The 21,584-nt window shown below is 37.3% G+C and overlaps 1 protein-coding gene across 6 annotated transcripts in view; it reads right to left on the reverse strand.

Annotated features, from left to right (window-relative positions):
- Positions 1 to 21,584, reverse strand: part of MAGI3 (membrane associated guanylate kinase, WW and PDZ domain containing 3) — a 234,417-nt gene that overhangs the window by 9,153 nt on the left and 203,680 nt on the right. For all 6 annotated transcript variants that reach the window (XM_087445275.1, XM_087445293.1, XM_087445289.1 and 3 more), the window contains 6 exons: positions 20,254 to 20,446; positions 14,818 to 15,006; positions 9,498 to 9,683; positions 3,421 to 3,523; positions 2,459 to 2,585; positions 1,740 to 1,883 (listed from right to left, as the gene is read on the reverse strand). In XM_087445275.1, coding sequence (XP_087301401.1) covers positions 1,740 to 1,883; positions 2,459 to 2,585; positions 3,421 to 3,523; positions 9,498 to 9,683; positions 14,818 to 15,006; positions 20,254 to 20,446 — 942 coding nt within the window. The remainder of the gene's footprint in view (positions 1 to 1,739; positions 1,884 to 2,458; positions 2,586 to 3,420; positions 3,524 to 9,497; positions 9,684 to 14,817; positions 15,007 to 20,253; positions 20,447 to 21,584) is intronic.

Below are 21,584 nucleotides of genomic sequence, written 5' to 3' on the forward strand. Positions count from 1 at the left end.
AACATTTGGGACTTTACCACTAGTTCTAATTGCCTGCTCAAATTGCTGGTAAACCTCCACCTCAACATGACTAAAACTTAGTAGACCATCAATCTTTGCCAAATCCTTTCTCCCCTTGGCCTCCCTAACGTTTCTCCATAGTACAAGCTGGGCAAAGCCTCTAAGTCATCCTTTACTCTTTCTTTTTCTTCATCCTTCACTCATTTAGGAAATACTGATTAGTCATCTAGTCTGGTCCTTTCTTCACTAACAGTTGATCTCTTATGCATCTCTTATCATCCATCCAAAGTGTTATCACTCAAGTTACAGTCCTACCACTACCACTGTATGCCTAAACGATAGCCACCTGTATTCCCTCCATCCCTCCTGCACACCACTAACAGACTGATTTTACCAGTGTATTGCTCTGAGGGGGAACTTTTTGGCTCAAAAGGCTTCTGTGGCTTCCCACTGTCTCGGACTTCCATCTTGGTGACCCATCCTACTTCTATATATTCTCATTTTCTTCTATTCTCTTATGTATTTTCTAAATAAACTCTAGGTAAACTTGACCTCTTGCAATTCCCTATACAAGATGTATACTTCCTCAGTTTTACTCCTTTGCTCATTTTTTTAGCCTGGAATGTTGTCTTTCCTCAATCTCTCCCTACTGAAATCCTACCCACTTTCTAATGCAACCTGTTCTGTGAAATCTCTATTCATACTCACCACCTTTGAACTTGTACACAAGTCTGACTATTTTGAGGAAGGATGGTATCTTATTTGTTTTGGGGTTGCCCTTCTCCCAACTCATTCAGTACCCGGTATAAAGCTTTGAGGAAAGCAAACACTCAATACATGTTTACGAAATGAGTAATGGCAGTGGAACAGTGATGTGGAATCACCCAGAAGCCTTTTCTAATCATTATTAGGATATACCATCTAATAAATTGCCAAGATCATTTGCCTTTCTAGTTAGTTTCCCTAGTTAAAAGTGGAAAAAACTTCTCTTCCCTGATGCCTACTAGTGGTAGAGGGAGGAACTCTGAAGTTCTCTTGAGTAGCAGGAGAGGGCTGTCTAGAATTTAAAAGTTTCAGCATATAACTTAACTGAATATCAGTGAATTAACTATTTTTTAAAGGTTGAGGTCAGCACATGTCTTCTATATAAGATTTCTCTCTGAATAACATTCAGAAGAGGGAAAATATCTTATGCAGATCCATAAATGATCTGGTCTGCAATGCCCTGGACAAAGCTACAGTGCTTCAGAGCTGAGAACACCTAGGATAGAACATTACTGATGTGAATTCTAGTCCTTCAAATAATAAGAACAGTTGGGAGAGTCATGCATTTCGATCTCTGGCTACCTCTAGAGGCAGCTAAGAGGAAAAAAATCCTGGGCCTACTGTTTCTTGGAAGAAGTTGGAGATTCTGTTTTATCCTGGCTTTTCCAAGACTTTTACTAAGATGAAAGTATATTTTATTTACTAATCCATTTGCTCTCAAATGTCTTCTATGTAAGTAAAAGATGATTTTTCTAATTGACCAAAGTCAAGACAGCAAAAGTAGCATAATTGCAACATGGCATGGCGCACAGGAGAGGAGAGACGAAACCATCAGGGCTTAGAAAATGAAATGACAGGCACCCGCCTCAATCTTGCTTAGATTCAAGAGGTTTCTGTATTCCCTTTAATCAACTATTTTCAGAAGTTTCCAGTCTGGAGCCAGAACCAGTGGTCACAGACAGAAGCCAACTTACGTGAATTCTGCCGTCTTTGATGGCAGGACCCTCCTCAGCAAGACGCAGAATGAAGAGCCCCATGTTGTACTCCTTCCCCCCTCGGAGGCTGAACCCAAAGCCCCGGGGACCTCTCTCCAGCTCTACTGGGTAACAACCAAGGCTCTAGAGAGAAAGGAGTGTAAGAAAAACAAGTTTTCATGGACTGCTTTATTTACAGTTTGCAGAAAGACTACTTTTATAGCTGGGAGAAATGATTTATACTCTCAGTATGCATTTCTGTATCATAAGGAAGGAATGTAAGTTTTGGTGGAGAGCTTAATTTTTATAAATGTAGCCTAAATTAATCTGAAGATTACATGTCTTCTCTACTAGTTGGTCAATGTGCAACAGAACAATCAGAGAACACAATTTTAGAAAGTGCTTCCTTTAGTAGATTTTGACTAATTTTCCTGAAAAAGGAAAAAAACAAAAAACCCAAACCATACTTTGATTAACTCAAACACTGCTATTTCTAAATACTTAACCAAAGGTTCAAATTTCTCCAACTATAGGGTAAACTTTTCTTTAACTCTTTACATTCTCCCATGGAAGCTAAGAGAACGCCAAACACACAGTAGGTCCTCAAGAATATTGCTTTGGGGAACAAATTTATCTGAACTGATTTGCAATAAAAATTCACCAGTGTCAATGATTCAGCAACTGAAAATAAGCATCCACATCTGGGGGTATTTGTTTACCTGGTTGTGCCGACTGCCTACAACTGAAATCATCGCGGTGTCAGGCTGTGCAAGGTGCTTGTGGTCAGACCACGAATGTCTGTAAGAAGTGGAGACGTCTTTTCCAATTTCACTTTCTAGGGCACTTCTACAAGAGAGAAATCAAGTCATTCTCTGAACTGAGAAAATGACAAACAGTCTTAAAGTAAAGGCATATTAATTTCTTTTCTTTTAAAAGCTGAACCTTGCCATTCTCCCTCTGTCAAACGGCTGTAAAGATAGACTGTATCTAGAACCAGGGAGATGCTAGACAAAAGCCTGGTTGTTAACTCCAGCATAGCTTAAAGTCTGTCAACATCCCCATGTTGTTTTGGTTTGGTTTGGTTTTTGTTTTAAGGGCGTCTCAGTGCAGTTTACATCAAGGAAAACCACACTCAAGTAACTGAACCAGAGGGCAGATAAGCTGACCTTGTCACTTACGTGACAAATTGACAAAGTGAAAAATGGTTCTCCTACAGCACCAACACCCATGAAGATGCTAAATCTGTAGAAATCTGGTTTTTGTTTCATGGCTAATATTTTCAACAAAAGAGGAAATAAATATGTACAAATACTGCTCTGCTCTGCGCAGGTAGTCTGAGAAGACAGTAATCCATGAGGGTCTGGGGCTTCCGTACCAAAATTATGAGGACCAACAGTAGCAGAGCCAGACTCTACTGTCACTTCTTTCTAATCCCCACTGTCAGGCTTGACTGGATAATTATGCTGTGCCCTGGGATGGGGCTGGGAAGAAGGATGAAGGTATTGAGAGAGTGGAGGGAATAGGGAAGGTATTTGAGGGTGGAAAATGCAAGAGTTCTCATTTTGACCTCATCAGCTGGCTTCTGCATAACTGTGTGGTGGAAGAGGCTGGGGTGGGTGGGTGATGAAGAGTGGGAAGATGAGGAAAGAAAAAAACCCAAACCTGAGAAGAACAGCCCCACCTGTCCCCAGGTATGTGGTTGGCCTGTGACTGTCCCACGGGCCTGTGCTGCAGGGCTGGGCTTTGCCTGGCTGAGTTTGTTCCTGATGGTGGACCATGATGCTCTGTTCAAATGAGAAAACAATAGAAATAAGAATTTGTACATAAAATGTGAAGGCCAAGTGGATCTATGAAAGTGAGACAATAACAAAGGGTTACCGCTTTACCGACTTGAATGACTTGAGCACAAACGCACTATTGTCAGCTGTCTAGAACTAGAACATTAACACCTTTTTCCCTGTGGCTTTTGATTAATGTTTCTGTTTGAAGAGAAGAGGAATCATATTCTTACTGTACACACTTTCCCTCTTTCACCTTTGTTTTGGTCATCCATACAACATGAAATCAGAAATGAACACACTCACTAATATTATCTAGAGGACAGAGCTCCAGGAAGTATCTTGTAGCCTATTCCAGAGCGCACTCCTCACAACTGGTAAGCCACTCTAGATGACAAAGCTAGGTCTCAGGAACGCTGGACCACAGACGCCAGTGTGCACATATCTTTAAACCTGCATCTTTAACATGGGAGCAGTTATTTTGCCTGACACTGTATAGCAAAGACAAACATTATCCTGCATGTTGACAAATGTTTATAAAGATTTTAATGCTTCTGTTTTCTAAGAGCACAAAAACAGGTGAAAAAGGTAACATTTGTTTCTGTATCATTCCCAACAGGTCCAGATCTCCTGTTGTTCCCTGAAGGCAGATTTCATAACTAAGCATAGTAACTGCCTGCATCCACAACTAGATGGCAAGTCATGGGAGATGACAGTTAAGAGACTCTTAGGCTGTCAGACTCATCTTTTTAAAGCTGAAACTTTCTAATGTTTCATTCTGTCCAAATATCAAACACAGGATATTTAAAACATCAAAGAGAGGGAGCAGAGCTTAGTGATTAAGACCATGAACTCTGGAGCAAGACTAACTGGGTTTAAGTCTGACCCCATCATTTACTATCTGTGTGTTCTTGGGCAAATTACTTAAATTCTCTGTGCTTCTAATCATCTCATCTATAAAAAGGGAATTATAGCAACCTCATGGGTTTACCGTGAATATGAAATGAGCTTATAATGTACATGCTTAGAGCAGTGCCTGGCATATTATACTTACTACATAAATGTTTCTGTTACATTATTGTTATCGTCATTATAATCATCAAAACGATAAAGTCTTATTTGGGGCTATATTTCTCTTAAAGTGTACATTCTGAAATATTAACCTAACTTAGCAAAAATGTTCAATGTAGAGGCCATTTTTAGGTTAGAACATGTGGAAATGGATGTAAACTGAATCTCAGAATATAATGGAGATAGAGAAAGACTGATGTTAAAGACAAGGGATAGGAATGTTTAGGAAGCAGTTTCAATTGAGGAGGTTGAAACTTCAGGGTTTACTATATGCATCACTATTTTATGGCTTGGATTAAGTTGTTTCTTTTCAAAGTTCTTGGGACTAAAAACATAGATAAATTATTTTTATTTAAGAATTTGTTGCAACTGAAAGCTATAGTACTCTGAAAACACAGGCAAGAGCATAAAAAGTGGAAGGAGAGTAATGGTATAGGGTCAAGCTATGGTCACACCTGAGGAGTTCTAATGCTGACTCTGGCTGCTGGCCTTCTGTATCTACATGGATTTGAACAATATGTACCAGACACAGAGATGTAGACCAACCTTTGCAGAACTTATCCAGAGAGTTGTCTCCCCTCTCTAAAGTCAAGCATTCCAGGAAGGGAGTGGAGTACAAACTGTTTTTTGGGTGGCGGGGAGACCTGGAAATTTGTTTGTTGCTCTTTTATATTACTATCATGAATTTCATTTTCCTAATTAGCTTAATAAGTTACTCATGTTGACCTCCTCACTGGTCTCCTTGCCACCAATCTCATCTTCATTTGCTTCCTGGATTCCTATGCTAGCACATAAAATGAAACATGCCACTGCCTTGCTTTAAAAACCTATGGTCACTTTTTATTGCTCATAAGATACTATCTAAACTTGTCACCTGTCTTCCCACTTCATCTCCTGTTCAAAATGTCACCTCTGTGAAATCTTACCCTGCTCCTTAAGCACACTTTTTTCATGGCATTTACCATTGTGTCAGAGCTAGGTGAATACCTGTCTGTCCTGCTAGACCATAAACTCCTTGATTTCAGGAATGACACCTCATTTATCTTTATATTCCTGTTCCCACTGGAAAGTTCCAGAAGTCCTTCCACTTTTGTTTACTGGTATTTCAATTTCAAGTTACCTGCCTCTAAACTTGAGTGCCCATGAGAGTTGAATTCCCATCTGTCATAATAACATATTACATAAAATCTATAACACAATACCATTTATATAACTCAAAAATAAATACCAACAACTTGTGTTCACTCTTAAAAATGAAATAAACAAGACCTGATACATAATTAGAAATCAACCTCAAAAAATAATACAATTTAAAGATTTCTTTACAATAAGCAAGAACAACCAGGCATCATCAATTTATGTTCTATACTTGAGAACAAGACGCCACGGTAGTGGAAGAGGTGGTCGTGTTTTTGGGAATGCCATGAAACAGAGATGAATGTTTGAGAGTTTTATACCAGACGTGATACTTGGCTTGGGAACTTGGTTAACCATTTCCTTGGCAAAATCAGCACCAATATTAAATAGTATCGAGCAAAAGGGGAAAAAAGAGGATGAAGGGAACACATTTTCCTTTTACCTATTAATAGTGAATGGCTTATGGAGAGTAGGGGAGCAGCATCAGATGGGAAGTAATACAGCTCTTAGGTGTTGATCTGAATGTGTGATTTCTGAAAATAGCTCTAGAGAGCTATAAATATTCATCTGACTCTTTAGTGCAGTTGATAAATTTTATACTGAATACAATGAAAAACTTGGAAGACTTACAAACTCCATGAATGGAATTTTTATGGACAGAAGAGATTCTGTTTTTTTCCTGAGAAAAATAAGAGATTCTGAATGTTTCCATAGTTTAATAAAACAGAGTATAATAAAACAAGGTGTAATCATTGAAATATGATTTTACATGTCAAATGTGATTGTATCTTAAGAGGCTGCGCCTACAGATGAAATACACTTTAAAGTATGTATCTGCTAGGGAGTTTTCTTCCACCTTCTATTTTTCTTAAACACTGACTGCCATTATATAGGAAACCTTAAGAGTATGTCTAGAAGTATTTGGGCCAGAACATCAAAGTTAACTTTTACTCTAAGAAAAATAACTGAGCAATTTTGGACAACCTCTCAGAGAAAACACCATCAATAATAAAGGGTAATTTGGGGGGGAAAAAAAACTATACTAAGAGAAAGAAGAGGTGTTTCTACTACTGAACTATCTATCTCAAGGCTAATCATGTGGTTCTTGGGTCAGTCAGCAATAAGATGTGTACAGATATTGAGTAAGCATCTAGAAAATTTTATAACGATCTGACAATAATTTTATGTCTTTGTTTTTATTTTTTGTTTAATTTTTATTGTATTTCACAAAAATGCTGGTCTGTGATGGATTGGAAAAAAGCCACTGGTCCTTTTTTATAGATGGTTTGAGAAACACTGATCTGTACTACTGCTAGTTCCACTACTTCTAGCAGCTTCTCTCACTACCGCACGCCAAGCATGGCGATATAAGTGCACCACATACGCCCTTCTCAGAACCCTGAAGTGTTATTTCCTGTGGCACTGAGGCCTGCTTTTGGGGGTCACAGAACAAAGTTAAGGCTAAAAAGCAGGCTTTAAAGATCATGCTAAAGAAACTGAGATAGAGAAACCTGGCCAAAATCACATTAAGTAACAGTAATCCTTCAAAATGTTTATGGAGCACTTACATGTGCCTACATCGTTTTAGGCCCTTGGGATTGAGTATTGAATGTGACAAAATCTCTAACTTCATGACTTTACATTCTAGAGGGAGAGATGACAATAGACAAATAAACTAATAGTTAAATAACCTCAGGTAGACCTAAGAGCAATGAAGAAAACTAAAGCAGAGTGAGGGATGGAGGACAGGAGCAGGTGAGAGGGTTATTCTGGACACAGCGGTTAGAAGGCATAGCAGTTACGCGTGCAGATTCTGAAGCCAGACTGCCTGATTCAAATACTGGTTCTGTCACTAGTTTTACGACCACGGGCAAGTTATCTATCTGCTCTATGACTCAGTTTCCTCCTCTACAGAACAGGAAAATAATAGTGCCTACCTAGGATTAGTGTATTAAATGAGTTAATAGATGTAAAGTATTTAGGACAATACCTGCCACACAGTAAGTGCTTACTAAATATTATGATCATTTCCTTAGGTGGTGACATACAGGCAGAGACTGGAATGAGGGAGCCAGCCATGCAGAGATGTGGTAGAATAATGACAGCTATCATTAGACGAGCACCTTAGGGTATTTATGCCTAGGTTATGTACTTTTTCACCTTTAATCTTCACAATGATCCTAAAATAGATATTATTATTCCCATTCTACTGATAAAAAACTGAAGGGTAGAAATGTTAAGTGGCTTGTTTAAGATCATACCACTGGCTAATAGGTGTCAGTGAACTATGCCAGAAGCTTTACTTCTTCTATTGGGTTCATGTTGCCTCTGCTGGGTATTGGCACAGAACTAAAAATCTCCTGACTGACTTTGTTCATTCATTCAATCATTCGTTCATTCATCCATTCACTCATTCCTTCATTCAAAAAATATTCACCAAGCACCTACTAAGTATCATAGTCAATTGATATTTTCTTTGTCTTCAAAGAGCTGACCCTTGTAACAGGGAGACAGTTATTTAGGAATAACACTCAATGAATTGCAGAGATAAGGAGTGCTATGGGATTTAGCGAGAGGAAGCCCATGTGCACAGAGGCCAATGATGCCTAGCTCAAGAGAGGGTTTGGAAAGAACATTGGGAGGTAAATTTAAAAGGCAGGCTGGGAGCAAAATCATAAAACACTTTCTGTGCAGAAAGTGAGGAAGCACTGGAGCTTCTACTGAGGAGGATTTTAGCAGGAAGAAGCAGCAGAGTCTGGGACAGAGCCTGGGCAGAGTGTGAGACAGACTAGAGAAAGGAAAAGAGCAGAGGCAGGGATGTCACAGGGTCCTAGAACTAGAAAGGGCCTCAGAGAGCAGCCACATGAACTCATGTCCATGCAGAAATAGCCCCCATGGGATCTTGGACAGAAAGGAGATTTATGTAATACCTTAGATAAAAATGTGTAAGAGTGGTACAGTAGGAAGAGAAAAGAAGAATCAAGAAAACTGAAACCTGATTAGATTAGAGAATCATGGGGGGAAAGGGGACATGAATACACATTATAATACAAGGAATTTTAATATGAAAGACTGACCCTTCATAATTCTGCTGTTTTTGGCTTCTCCTCATTAGTTTTGCAAAATCAGGAAAAATGAGATGAGCATTATGTAATGGTTACCTTGTAATTCATAAACAAAGAACATGAACTGGTGCTATTCAAAATGATTCCTAATTAGAAATTCTTAATGATCAAAAGGCAGCTTTAAAGCAAGGCAAGACACTAAATGCGTTTTATGCCCTATTTACTGGCCATTCCCACATACTGTCTTTCTCCCCACTTATAAAGCAGCTGCCCAGAACAAAGCCCTGCCCCCAAGGACAGGCACACTGTGGCCTGGGCCTGACATGAAAGGCTTGATATCGACAGTAACTTTCTTTGAACTCTTTAAAGCATTTTCTCTCACTCAAGCAGAGACTTAAGACATTATTTTAAGAAAATAAGATCTGAAAAGTATTACCAATCTCTTTTACTTCTGGGCACTTGCTTCTACAGCACATAAATAAATGGCCACCATTCCTAGCTGGATTATTTTTCTTGAGCTACTGACAACTTTATAATAAACCGTCTTTTAAATCCATTAAATGGAAAAGGCAAAAAATGAGACTCCGGGGGATATAAATATTCTATCCCTTCAGTGATTCTGGCAATGTTGGAGGAAGCACTGCCCCCTGCAGGCTCTGTGCCCCCTCAGATCAGCTTGGGGGAAGGCAGGTCTACTGTGTCCTTACCTTCTTCAGCAATGACTGTGAGTGTGACAGTGATGCCGGCATCTTTGATCAGCTGAACAATGTTATCATGGGACAGTTCAATAATGGACTGCCCATTCACTGCAGAGATATGATCTCCAACTTTCAGTTTTCCACAGCGATCAGCTGGACTTCCTTCTATGACTCGGCCAATTTTATGAGGAATAACTATGGGAAAAAATCCCCAGGTTTTTCAATTATTTAAGATACCTGTTAGAGTTGGATTTATCATCTTGATCATTATTTAAAAATTCAACATAACAACATCAAAGAAAATTCTGAAAATATATAGCAAAAAAGCACCACATGTGATCATCCTATCCAAAAGCAACTATTTTCATCCACTTTTTGCCCACATGCATACTCTGTATATAGTTGCAATCATAGCATATAAACCTCTTTGCTGTTTTCCACTTACCATAAACCTTTTTCCAATTTTTAAATGTCATCCTAATAATCCTGTTTCAAGGCCACTGACCTCACTAACGCTTATGACAAAATCTTACTGATCCGATGTTGCTTGTTTGTTGTTGGCCGTTCAGGCTGCATCACGTTTTTGGCTATTTTAGAAACTGTCACAATAAGGCTATCTTAGGTCCTGTTGAAGGGGCCTTTGCTCCCACAAGGAACCTTGTAAATAAATGCAGTTCAAACTCAAGCTTAGGACTCAAAAGTGACTGGTCAGAAATCCAGGTTCAGTGAAATGACTGACCCTTAAAATGAATCATACTTAGTTCTATAGCAAAATCAATTCTTTTTATTTATGCTTTTAGATCTTTTTAAAATTAGAAAAGCTGAGTGGAATTAGAACATTAAATGTTTAATGTTAAAATTATTTGGCTCATGGATAAAATCCTGCCCTGAATGCACAAAGCTGAGTCAAAGACATTTGCAAAGCCACTCCGTGCAGTTCTATTCTATCTCTAGCTCATAATGCTAAAGGCTTTCCTAGACTAACTATTAAGACACTTTGCTGTTATTAAGGCTTAAAATGAGTTCTCAGGCATTTGGGAAATCTTGTCAAAATATCTTTCACTGTTTAATAAGGGGCATTCGTATTAAGAAACAAATGTTCCTTCCACGTTCTCTGAGAATTTCCTTATCTAGGTCAGTAAAGTTATTAGGCACTTGGGCTCCCACCCACTATTGATTGTTATGAATAGGGTTAATTAATATTTTTATTTTTTATTTTTATTATTTTTTTTTTTTTTAAGATTTTATTTATTTATTTTTTTCCCTCCAAAGCCCCAGTAGATAGCTGTACGTCACAGCTGCACATCCCTCTAGTTGCTGCATGTGGGACGCAGCCTCAGCATGGCCGGAGAAGCGGTGCGTCGGTGCGTGCCTGGGATCCAAACCTGGGCTGCCAGCAGCGGAGCACGCACTTAACCGCTAAGCCACGGGGCCGGCCCTAATTAATATTTTTAAATGGCACTGTGTTTATGTTTAATTTCCATTGTAAAATGGGCTCCTTACTAGTATTTCTGAGTCATATCTAGGTGTATGTTATGGACAAATTAATAGACCTTCATTTGGACTGGAAGTTTTTCTTGGCCATGATTTATGTCCCCACAGACAGTGCCATTCCTTGGCTCTTCTGGGTTTATACAGTGAGAAATTTTATCTTAAAATAGAGGAAGTCAATGTTGAAAGCAAGTGCCTTTTAGCTCTGAATTATATCAAGTACTTATTATACCATTTTTCTTACAAACAAAGTGATTAGAAAAGCACCAGAGCAGTATGGGCTGTGTCCTGTGCCAGGCGGAGGGAGCTGATCACTGACAGACAACAGGTGGCACATCACAAACATAAGGTAAATCACACAGTGGTCCTGTGGTGGCCTTCAAATCAATACCTTAGTTATTCTCCTTCTTAGAGAAGATTTACTTGTGTACTGTGTTCATTCTACCTCCCCTGAGAAGAAAATCATTCACCTCCCTGGCACACTGAAAGGGGTTTGTTTAGACTTGGCAAAGTACCAAACAGAATTAATCTCTGAAGTCTCAGTGGTTCCTTCTCACCAAGTGAGCAATGTGGTCAAAAGAAATTGGCAAATCTTGGTACAGAACTTTCTGGAGGGTTAGTTGTCTGGGTGAGGGAAGGTAAAAGTAGTCTTGGCATTTATAGCAGTACCACCAAAACAATTAAGAATAACACATAGACCAGTAGAAAGATAACTTGTGAACATTCTCTGAATGGACTGGGAAGTTTTCCAGGTAACCCCTTAGAGTGCACATAGCTAAGGAAATGTCTGAAGTCCTGCCTTGTTGCTGTATACAAAGTCTATAGGCATTTGCCATAAAGCCAATTTATCTGTCTTCATCTTTGGCCTAAATCTGTCTCACAGACTGGCTTGTTCAGCTGCTCAGATCACTTTAGTGCTCTTAAAACATTTCTTTTCAGGAAAAGAAAGAACAGCAACTGGAAATGTCCCCTTCTCAAAGAAATCCTTTGCAACCCAAACTGAAAAGTTTATGATAAGAAAGAGAAACACTAAAACTTCTGAAGTACTAGCAAAGCAAAAACTAACCAAGTCCTTTTCATCTTAAATAATGATGTACACCTGAAATTTATACAATGTTATAAACCAATGTTACTGCAATGAACAAAAAATTTAAAAAATAAAATAAAATAAAATGATAATATCTGGCAAAAAAAAAAAAATCGAGGTCTAAGTATTCCATTCATTTTGCACTTATACACACTGGGTCCAGGACAATAAGGATGCTGTGGACCTGGATCCCTAATCTTTGAAAAAGTCAACAATAGAGAATCTCAGAATTTTATAACTGGTATTAGAGATGCTACCGGGAACTCTTCTTGTGACAAATGTCACCAGAAAACACATTGAATCAGAAGGAAAAAGTAATCTATACTGAGCAGAATACCAATCTACACCAAGACAAGGTCCATAAAGAATGATCTATTCTGATAGACACGTTTCTTGCCTTTTTTCTGTTATGCAGTTTGCAGCCATTGCTCAGTCTCTGTGAGTGAAAGCTCCTCAGCCAAGCTCACCCCATGACCCTTCTTCTTTCTATACAAGATGAATGGAGTTCCAAGAAGAATGCTTGCAAGGCTTGGCATTTTGTGAGATGATTAACTAGCATTTCAGTGAAATTATCAATTCTAGTTCTGCACCATGACTGAAAATATCAAGTACTTTATATAAAATTCATCGACAACCTAAGCCTAATTTGCCATTCAGGCTGTTAATTAATGAGCTGCAAACACTCATTTCCTGCCATACATTAGCTGCTGCCTCAATCTTACATTTTAATTGGGCTTTCTTTCTCATCTCATTTCTCAAGTGTTGATAAACTTTTTAAAGTTTCTTTAAACAAAAAAGATCAAGAGACAGTGACAGACAATTTTATAAATAACAATCATGATAACAGCAGCTAACATTTATTGAAGGTCCAGGCTGAGGGCTTCACGTGCATTATCTCCTTTAATCTTTAAACTCATATGAGAAAGGAAGTGTTACCATCATCCTCATTTTACAGGGGAAACTGTAGCTCTTGGAGGGTAAGTAATTTGCCCAAGATCAGACAGCTATTAAAAGACCTAAGCAGGGCTTGAATCCAAGTTTGTCTGATTACAAGGCCCAACATTTAATGACACTATCTTATACAGAGATCTAGCATCTATGGCACACAAAACCATCAAAATAGTAAGAAACAATTGAAATAAATAAGTATAAAAATATTTTAAAATTTTAGTATAAACAAATAAGTATAATATACACAAATAAAAAGAATATATTTAATATATATTGAAATGTAGCAATATAAATTTTAAATATAAACAAATAAATATAAAAATATGTTAAACATATTTAAGTAATGCAACTTATTTTACTGAATTCCTCTATATTGCTTAGTTTTATGGTGAATACTAGACTCTCTCCTAATTTTTGTAGTGCTAGAAACGGAATATCTTCTACATAAAAAGTGGTTAGCATCTATCACACTGAGTAATAATCTTTCACTTTTTGTGTTAATCTAAATGCCTGGGATTATTGTATGGTATTAGAATGAGAACATGATTATCTAAACGGTTATTTGTTTTTGGAAATACTGATTTCCAATGATACAATATAAAATTCACCTAAAATCTGCTTTCTTTCATTTTTCTGACACAGGCCACATAATCATCCTCATAGCATCAGTGACAGTTCCAGTTCTAAATGTTACCATAGCAACTGCTTTTGGAAAATGGAAACTAGTATCAGTGAGCAGTGACCTGATACTATAGTAATAACTCATCCATGTCACAGAATCTCTTCCTTTACACACTTGCATTAATTTTAGAAGATTTCTGGAAATTGGTTTGGCTCACAATATTTTCCTGAAAGTGTTTTCTTTTTTTACTAAGGTTTTAGTAAAAAAGGTCTCACTACTCAAGATATAATCAAATCCACTAGCAAAGGCAAGAGCACATTTTCATGTGGTCAAAGATTTTTATCCTTTGACTTGGAAAAATAAAGTTACCAGAAAGCATGATACATAAATATCCATTTGCTGGTTTTCATTTTATATTCATTTGGATTTTATAATTATATTTAAAGATGATTATTTCTTAGAAACATAAAGACAAGACAAATATTTAATTTGCTGAATCATAACAGCCCGGAACACACTAGAGGTACTTCCTCCTTTATTGAGGGAATTGATATATACAGTCATCATTCCAAGATGAGAATATTAACTGGGTTCAGGATATTTAGATTAATTTTTAAAGGTTCTGACAAAATTTTTACCTTTCAATGAAGCATATATAAAAGAATGCTTCTTATCATTTAAGAAGGTTGCTTTATAGCTGGAATATGGCAATTATTATTAAATAACAAGAAAGGACTATTTAAGACATATGTGGGTCAAGATTTTTCTATTAATCTGTTTTGCTGCTTCTCAACTGCTTCTAGCGTTTAATTCATTTCTGCATACAGAATTTCTCCAAATTTAAAAAAACCTATCCCCCTATATTTTAAAAAATTCAGCACTGCCCTTTCACTAAATCTATTAGGTCACGTCCCTGATATACTGCCACAATATAATCTTGATGCAAACTGACCTACTAAGACTTACTTTATGGAGTTTGAGATGATAGATAAACCTGAAGCCTGGAAGTTTTGGCTCAGATTACCTAATTTTGACAATAAGGAAAATATGCATCATTCTTAAAAAGATAAGTCTTTAGGGCAATTTATACATAATTCCTAATTAGTTTCATAAACCCCAGTGGGAGACTCAGAAAACTGAAATTGCAGAGAGGGACAATGGGATACAGCAGCCCTTACCTCCTGGAGGTGGTTTGTTTTTGGAGGTGAGGATCACAAAGCCAAATCCTTCATTTTCTTTTCTTTGCAAGACAATATCATAGGCCTCCTGGGAAGCAGGCCTGGCGGGGACTTCTGCTCGGTTCAGGCGGGGAGATCCATTCTGTGTTGAAATGAAGCCTTGAGAGCTGTCATCCTCAAGTTGTTTCTCTATAATAAACACCAATTTTGATATTTCTGGAACATCATAATTTCTGAAAACTAAAGTGTTTTTGTGCGAAGTCTCTCAAAAGAAAATGTAGTTTCTAATAACATAAAGAACAGAAAAGCAGCACCTCCTACGTGAGGGCCGGACATAATCTCAGTGCAGATGCAGGCAGCAGCAGTCAGTCTGACTTCTTAAATACTCTTCAAGTATATCACTGGAAAAATACACAGTGTTATCTCACTTTAAAGGAAGTTTTTCAAAGCTTCTGTGAAATTTGATAGTAAAAAAATTCTTCTTGAAATTGTTTTAATTCCAGCAAGGTTTTTAACCTTGATCAGTAACTTTAACAAAAGCAGATAATAAGAAATGACACAGTAAACTTCATTTTAAAATCAACTTTAATAATTTAGTGCAGAGACTGACATTTGTGACATCTGAGAGGCCACTGCATCAGGACAGGATGCTGCCTATTATAGGTTGAGGACAGTTTGCCATCCTCACAGGATCTATCCTATACAATGTGTTTTACAACTTCAGTTTCCTGCTTGATGACAGCAGATGAGTTAATCATTAGCTGAAGTCCCTGCCCCAGCATATAACAAGTTGTCCACATGAACAGCAAACTCTCCTAGACATAGATGGGGTCATATGGCATCCCCAGAAAATGGGCAGTTAACCTACACCTTTTTCTCCTATTCAAGGATGACATCAGAACTTGAGAAAAAATGACACAAGTTAGTCCCAATTGGTTTTTTTAAAAAGGCAAATTTTGTCCCATAATTTGATACAAACCATCGTCAACAACCACCACAACACACTGCCATCAAGAAATATGCATATATAGGTCTCTTTTGCCTCAAAATCTACATGATTCTGAAAATATGTTTTAGAATCTCAACCAAGTGCCACCAACATCAAATCATTAATGAAAAATAAAGGATTTCTTTTGGTATAATGCATGGTTAGAATGAATTGGCTAAATGCCTCCAATAATATCAAACTACTTGGAAACTTCTTCATGATGTTTTCCAGGAGACAGCCAATCTCTAAGTTGTATAACATCACATTTTTTACTGTATGTGGTTATGTTTCTGACTCCAGCACGACCAAACCGTGGCATTAAAATCTGTATGAGGGCTGGCCAGTAGAGTAGCGGTTAAGTTCACGTGCTCTGCTTTGGCGGCCTGGGGTTCCTGGGTTCAGATCCCGGGCATGGACCTATGCACCGCTTATCAAGCCATGCTGTGGTGGCGTCCCATATAAAGTAGAGGAAGATGGGCGTGGATGTTAGCCCACGGCCAATCTTCCTCAGCAAAAAAAAAAAAGAGGAGGATTAGCAACAGATGTTAGCTCAGGGCTCATCTTCCTCAAAAAAAAAAAAAAATCTATATGCATCTTTAAATCCCTGATATTTACAAAAAGAGGCAGGCCTTTACTTTGGATGTTGCAATCAAAAACACAGTGCCTCATTTTAAGAGTAATGCAAATATTCATCAAGTCAACATCATTTATTGATGTCCACTCTGTGCCAGGCAGGCACTCTTCTAAGTGCTAGAGATACAGTGGATAAGGAAATGGATAAATACCCCTATCTTCATGAGGCTTATATTCTTGTGCTATAGAGTTGTCTTTTTTAAATTTTAAAGTGGCAAGAATTCACTTCTAAAAATGCCTATTCAATATTCATAAAGCTATTGATGAGAAAAATGTAAGAGAGATTCAAATGCTAGAGCAATCAGGCAAGAGAAAGAAATAAAAGGGATCCAAACCAGAAAGGAAGAAGTGAAACTCTCACTATTTGCAGATGACATGATTTTATATATAGAAAATCCTAAAGAATCCACCAGAAAACTTTTAGAAGTAATAAACAAATATGGTAAAGTTGCAGGATACAAAATCAACATACAAAAATCAGTTGCATTTCTTGCAAATCAAAACAACACTAAGATACCACCTCACGCCTGTTAGAATGGCTATAATCACCAAGACAAAAAACAACAAATGTTGGAGAGGATGTGGAGAAACAGGAACCCTCATACATAGCTGGTGGGAATGCAAATTGGTGCAGCCTCTATGGAAAACGGTATGGAGATTCCTCAAAGAATTAAAAATAGAGATGCCCTATGATCCAGCCATCCCACTACTGGGAATCTATCCAACGAACCTGAAATCAACAATCCAAAGAGGCTTATGCACCCCTATGTTCATTGCAGCATTATTCACCATAGCCAAGAAGTGGAAGCGACCTAAGTGTCCCTCGACTGACGATTGGATTAAGAAAATGTGGTATATATATATACAATGGAATACTACTCAGCCATAAAAAAAGACAAAATCGTCCCATTTGCAACAACATGGATGGGCCTGGAGCGTATTATGTTAAGTGAAATAAGCCAGAAAGAGAAAGACGAACACTGTATCATCTCACTCATATGTGGAATATAAACCAACACATGGACAGAGAAAACTGGACTGTGGTTACCAGGGGCACTGGGGGTGGGGGGTGGGCACAAGGGGTGAAGGGAGTCATATATATGGTGATGGACAAACAAAAATGTACAACCCAAAATTTCACAATGTTAGAAACCATTAAAACATCAATTAAAAAAAAAATCAGTTGCATTTCTATACACTAACAATGAAGTAGCAGAAAGAGAAATTAAGAATACCATCCCATTTACAATTGCAACAAAAAGAATAAAATACCTAGGAATAAACTTAACCAAAGAGGTGAAAGATCTGTACACCGAAAACTATAAAACATTGCTGAAAGAAATTAAAGAAGACACAAAGAAATGGAAAGATATTCCATGCTCTTGGATTGGAAGAATTAACATAGTTAAGATGTCCATACTTCCTAAAGCAATCTATAGACTCAATGCAATCCCTATCAAAGTTCCAACAACATTTTTCACAGAAATAGAACAAAGAATCCTAAAATTTATATGGAACAACAAAAGACCCCAAATAGCTAAAGGAATCCTGAGAAAAAAGAACAAAGCTGGAGGTATCACACTCCCTGATTTCAAAATATACTACAAAGCTATAGTAACCAAAACAGCATGGTACTGGCACAAGAACAGACACACAGATCAATGGAATAGAATCGAAAGCCCAGAAATAAACCCACACATCTATGGACAGCTAATCTTTGACAAAGGAGTCAAGAACATACAATGGGGAAAAGAAAGTCTCTTCAACAAATGGTGTTGGGAAAACTGGATAGCCACATGCAAAAAAATGAAAGTAGACCCTTACCTTACACCATACACAAAAATTAACTCCAAATGGATTAAAGAGTTGAATGTAAGACCTGAAACTATGAAACTTCTAGAAGAAAACATAGGCAGTACGCTCTTCGACATTGGTCTTACCAACATATTTTCAAGCACCATGTCTGACCAGGCAAGAGAAACAATACAAAAAATAAACAAATGGGACTACATCAAACTAAAAAGCTTCTGCACAGCAAAGGAAACCATGAACAAAGCGAAAAGACAACCTAACAATTGGGAGAAGATATTTGCAAACCATACATCTGATAAGGGCTTAATCTCCAAAATATATAAAGAACTCATGCATCTCAACAACAACAAAACTAACAACCCAATTAAAAAATGGGCAAAAGACCTGAACAGACATTTCTCCAAAGAAGATATACAGATGGCCAACAGGCACATGAAAAGATGTTCAAAATCATTAACTATCAGGGAAATGCAAATCAAAACTACAATGAGATATCACCTCACGCCCGTCAGAATGGCTATAATTAACAAGACAGGAAACAACAAGTGTTGGAGAGGATGTGGAGAGAAGGGAACTCTCATACACTGCTGGTGGGAGTGCAAACTGGTGCAGCCACTATGGGAAACAGTATGGAGATTCCTCAAAAAATCAAGGATAGAACTACCATATGATCCAGCTATTCCACTGCTGGGTATTTATCCAAAGAACTTGAAAACATCAATGCTTAAAGATACATGCACCCCTGTGTTCATTGCAGCGTTATTCACAATAGCCAAGACTTGGAAGCAACCTAAGTGCCCATCAAGGGACGAATGGATAAAGAAGCTGTGGTATATATACACAATGGACTACTACTCAGCCATAAGAAACGATGAAATCCAGGCATTTGTGACAACATGGATGGACATTTCGGGTATTATGCAAAGTGAAATAAGTCAGAGGGAGAAGGTCAAATACCGTATGATTTCCTTCATTAAGTAGTAGATAATAACAACAATAAACAAACACATAGAGACAGAGATTGGATTGGTGGTTACCAGAGGGGAAGGGGGGAGGGGGGAGGGCAAAAGGGATAATTCGGCACATGTGTGTGGTGATGGGTTGTAATTAGTATTTGGGTGGTGAACAAGATGTAATCTATGCAGAAATAGAAGTATAATGATGTACACCTGAAATTTATACAATGTTGTAAACCAATGTTACTGCAATAAATAAAAAATTAAAATAAATAAATAAAAATTCCAGTCCGAAAAAAAATTAATAAATAAATAAATTTTAAAGTGGCAAGAATTCACTTCTAAAAATGCCTATTTAATATTCATAAAGCTATTGATGAGAAAAATGTAAGAGATATTCAAATGCTAGTATAATGGTTTAGACTCTGGGCTCTGTGATTAAACTGCCTGTTTTAATCCTGGCTCTACTACTTACCAGTTGTGTGTCTCTCAACCCTTCTGTGAGTAATTGTAAAACTAGGTAATGACAGTATTTACATCATGGTTTTGTAAAGATCAAATAAAAGAATCCATATGTCTGGGACATAGTAAGCACTTAATAAATGTTAAATTATACTAAAACTTCTCAAGTAGAAATATTCTGTCCTCTTTGAATATTTGGGATTTCATCAGGATCCAAAATCTTTTGATATTCAGCTAATGGGATATCTTGGTATGATTAAATAACTTTGTATTTGTTTTTAAGAAAACAGATTTAACCTGATACTCCCATTTACAATACCACATTGGCAAAATTCATCAATATTTTAATATAAGCTTAATATAGAGGCCCAAAATTTATTTCTTCTTCTTTGATAGTAGTAGTAGTATTTCTGGATCCTTTTTGACGTTACATGGCCTTCCACAGTGAGGCCCGGGATCACACCAAATGGGTTATCTCACACACTATTAAACATAATAAACTAACCTGCAAAACCACAAAGAAAATGGTTTCTAAGTCTCTTTGTTTCTTTTTTAACTTATCAGAGGAGGAACAGGTTCACATACCACCATAGAAGATCTTTCTTCTGACAGTTAATAACACGTGGCCATTTCGAGCAGCAGTCGTCATCAGGTCTAAGACTTGTTTGTGTGATTTTCCTTTAACAGGAATCCCATCAATGCACATCAGTTCATCAGCAGCCCGGAGCCGACCATCTTTCTCAGCTGCACCCAGAGGAATGATGGCCCCAATATATATCTGACAAGGTAACAAAGTGTAGGTTGGTCTATACAGTCTACTAAGATCTAGTAAGATCTCTAACTACTAAGTTAAGGACTTCCTGACTTAGCACTGTACAAACCAACAGATTTTTGCAGTTCAACTATGAAAACAGTCATATTTTAGAAAGGTGATATCTTAGAAAGTGACCATTCTCCAAAACGGCACTTCCAATAACCACATTATGTAATCCGTTCTAGATCCTCTGGGTTGAGAACAAAGAAGACAGACAATACAAAGTTGTTCAAAAACTTAAAAAGTACCACCATCACTTCCATCACTACAACAAAACAAAAAATTAAACTCAGAAAATGCAATTCTGTGGAGTAGCTACTAAAAGTAAAAAAAAGTCTATTGAATGCCATCAGGAGAGATTTTCCACACATTGTTTACAGCAACTGAGATAATTCTTACAATACTCCCATCACATATGGCTATCAGTACAAGTCCAGTATATACAATACAGAAACATTTCTTGTTTCTAAATCTCAAAGCAGTAAATATTTCAGGGGAACAGACTGGCCTGAGATTCACTTGCAAATAGGGGAAGAGATCTAGTTCATTCTGCTTGCCAGCAATGAGAATCCTATAATTACATAATCCTAAATATTTGGGCTAGTTTCAGAATTGCTAAAATGTGACATTTAAGGGAAAAGAAAGGTTTCTTCAAAGTTGTTTGAGAAAAAGTCTTACAACGTCTAAGTGAACACTACAAGTATCAATAAAATAGGAAGCAGTAAAACAGAACTACATCTACGACCAAGAACAATCAAGGCATCTTATATTTGCCCTATATAGGGCAACCTGCCTTATGCTTTACTTGTCTCTGATGATTGTTTTAACTGTAACCAATATGATGAATTAGAGCACATTAATACTATATAAGTCAAATGTTCTATTCAGAAATAGAAAGAAGCCTGTCATTTTAAAAGATTATTGTTAACTCACCTAACTTCCAAGCATGACAGTAATATAGTCTTTCTTGATATTATACAAAAAAAATTAAAAATTCTTTGTCATTCAAACTAAGGGCGACGTAAAAATAAAACCCACTATATTTCTTCTCTAAACTCACTTTGTGTGAGAACTGTGTATAAATAAAATTCTAGATTTTAAA

Source organism: Ceratotherium simum, chromosome 2, assembly GCF_057802395.1.
Source record: "Ceratotherium simum simum isolate JZ-2026a chromosome 2, ASM5780239v1, whole genome shotgun sequence".
NCBI lineage: Eukaryota > Metazoa > Chordata > Mammalia > Perissodactyla > Rhinocerotidae > Ceratotherium > Ceratotherium simum.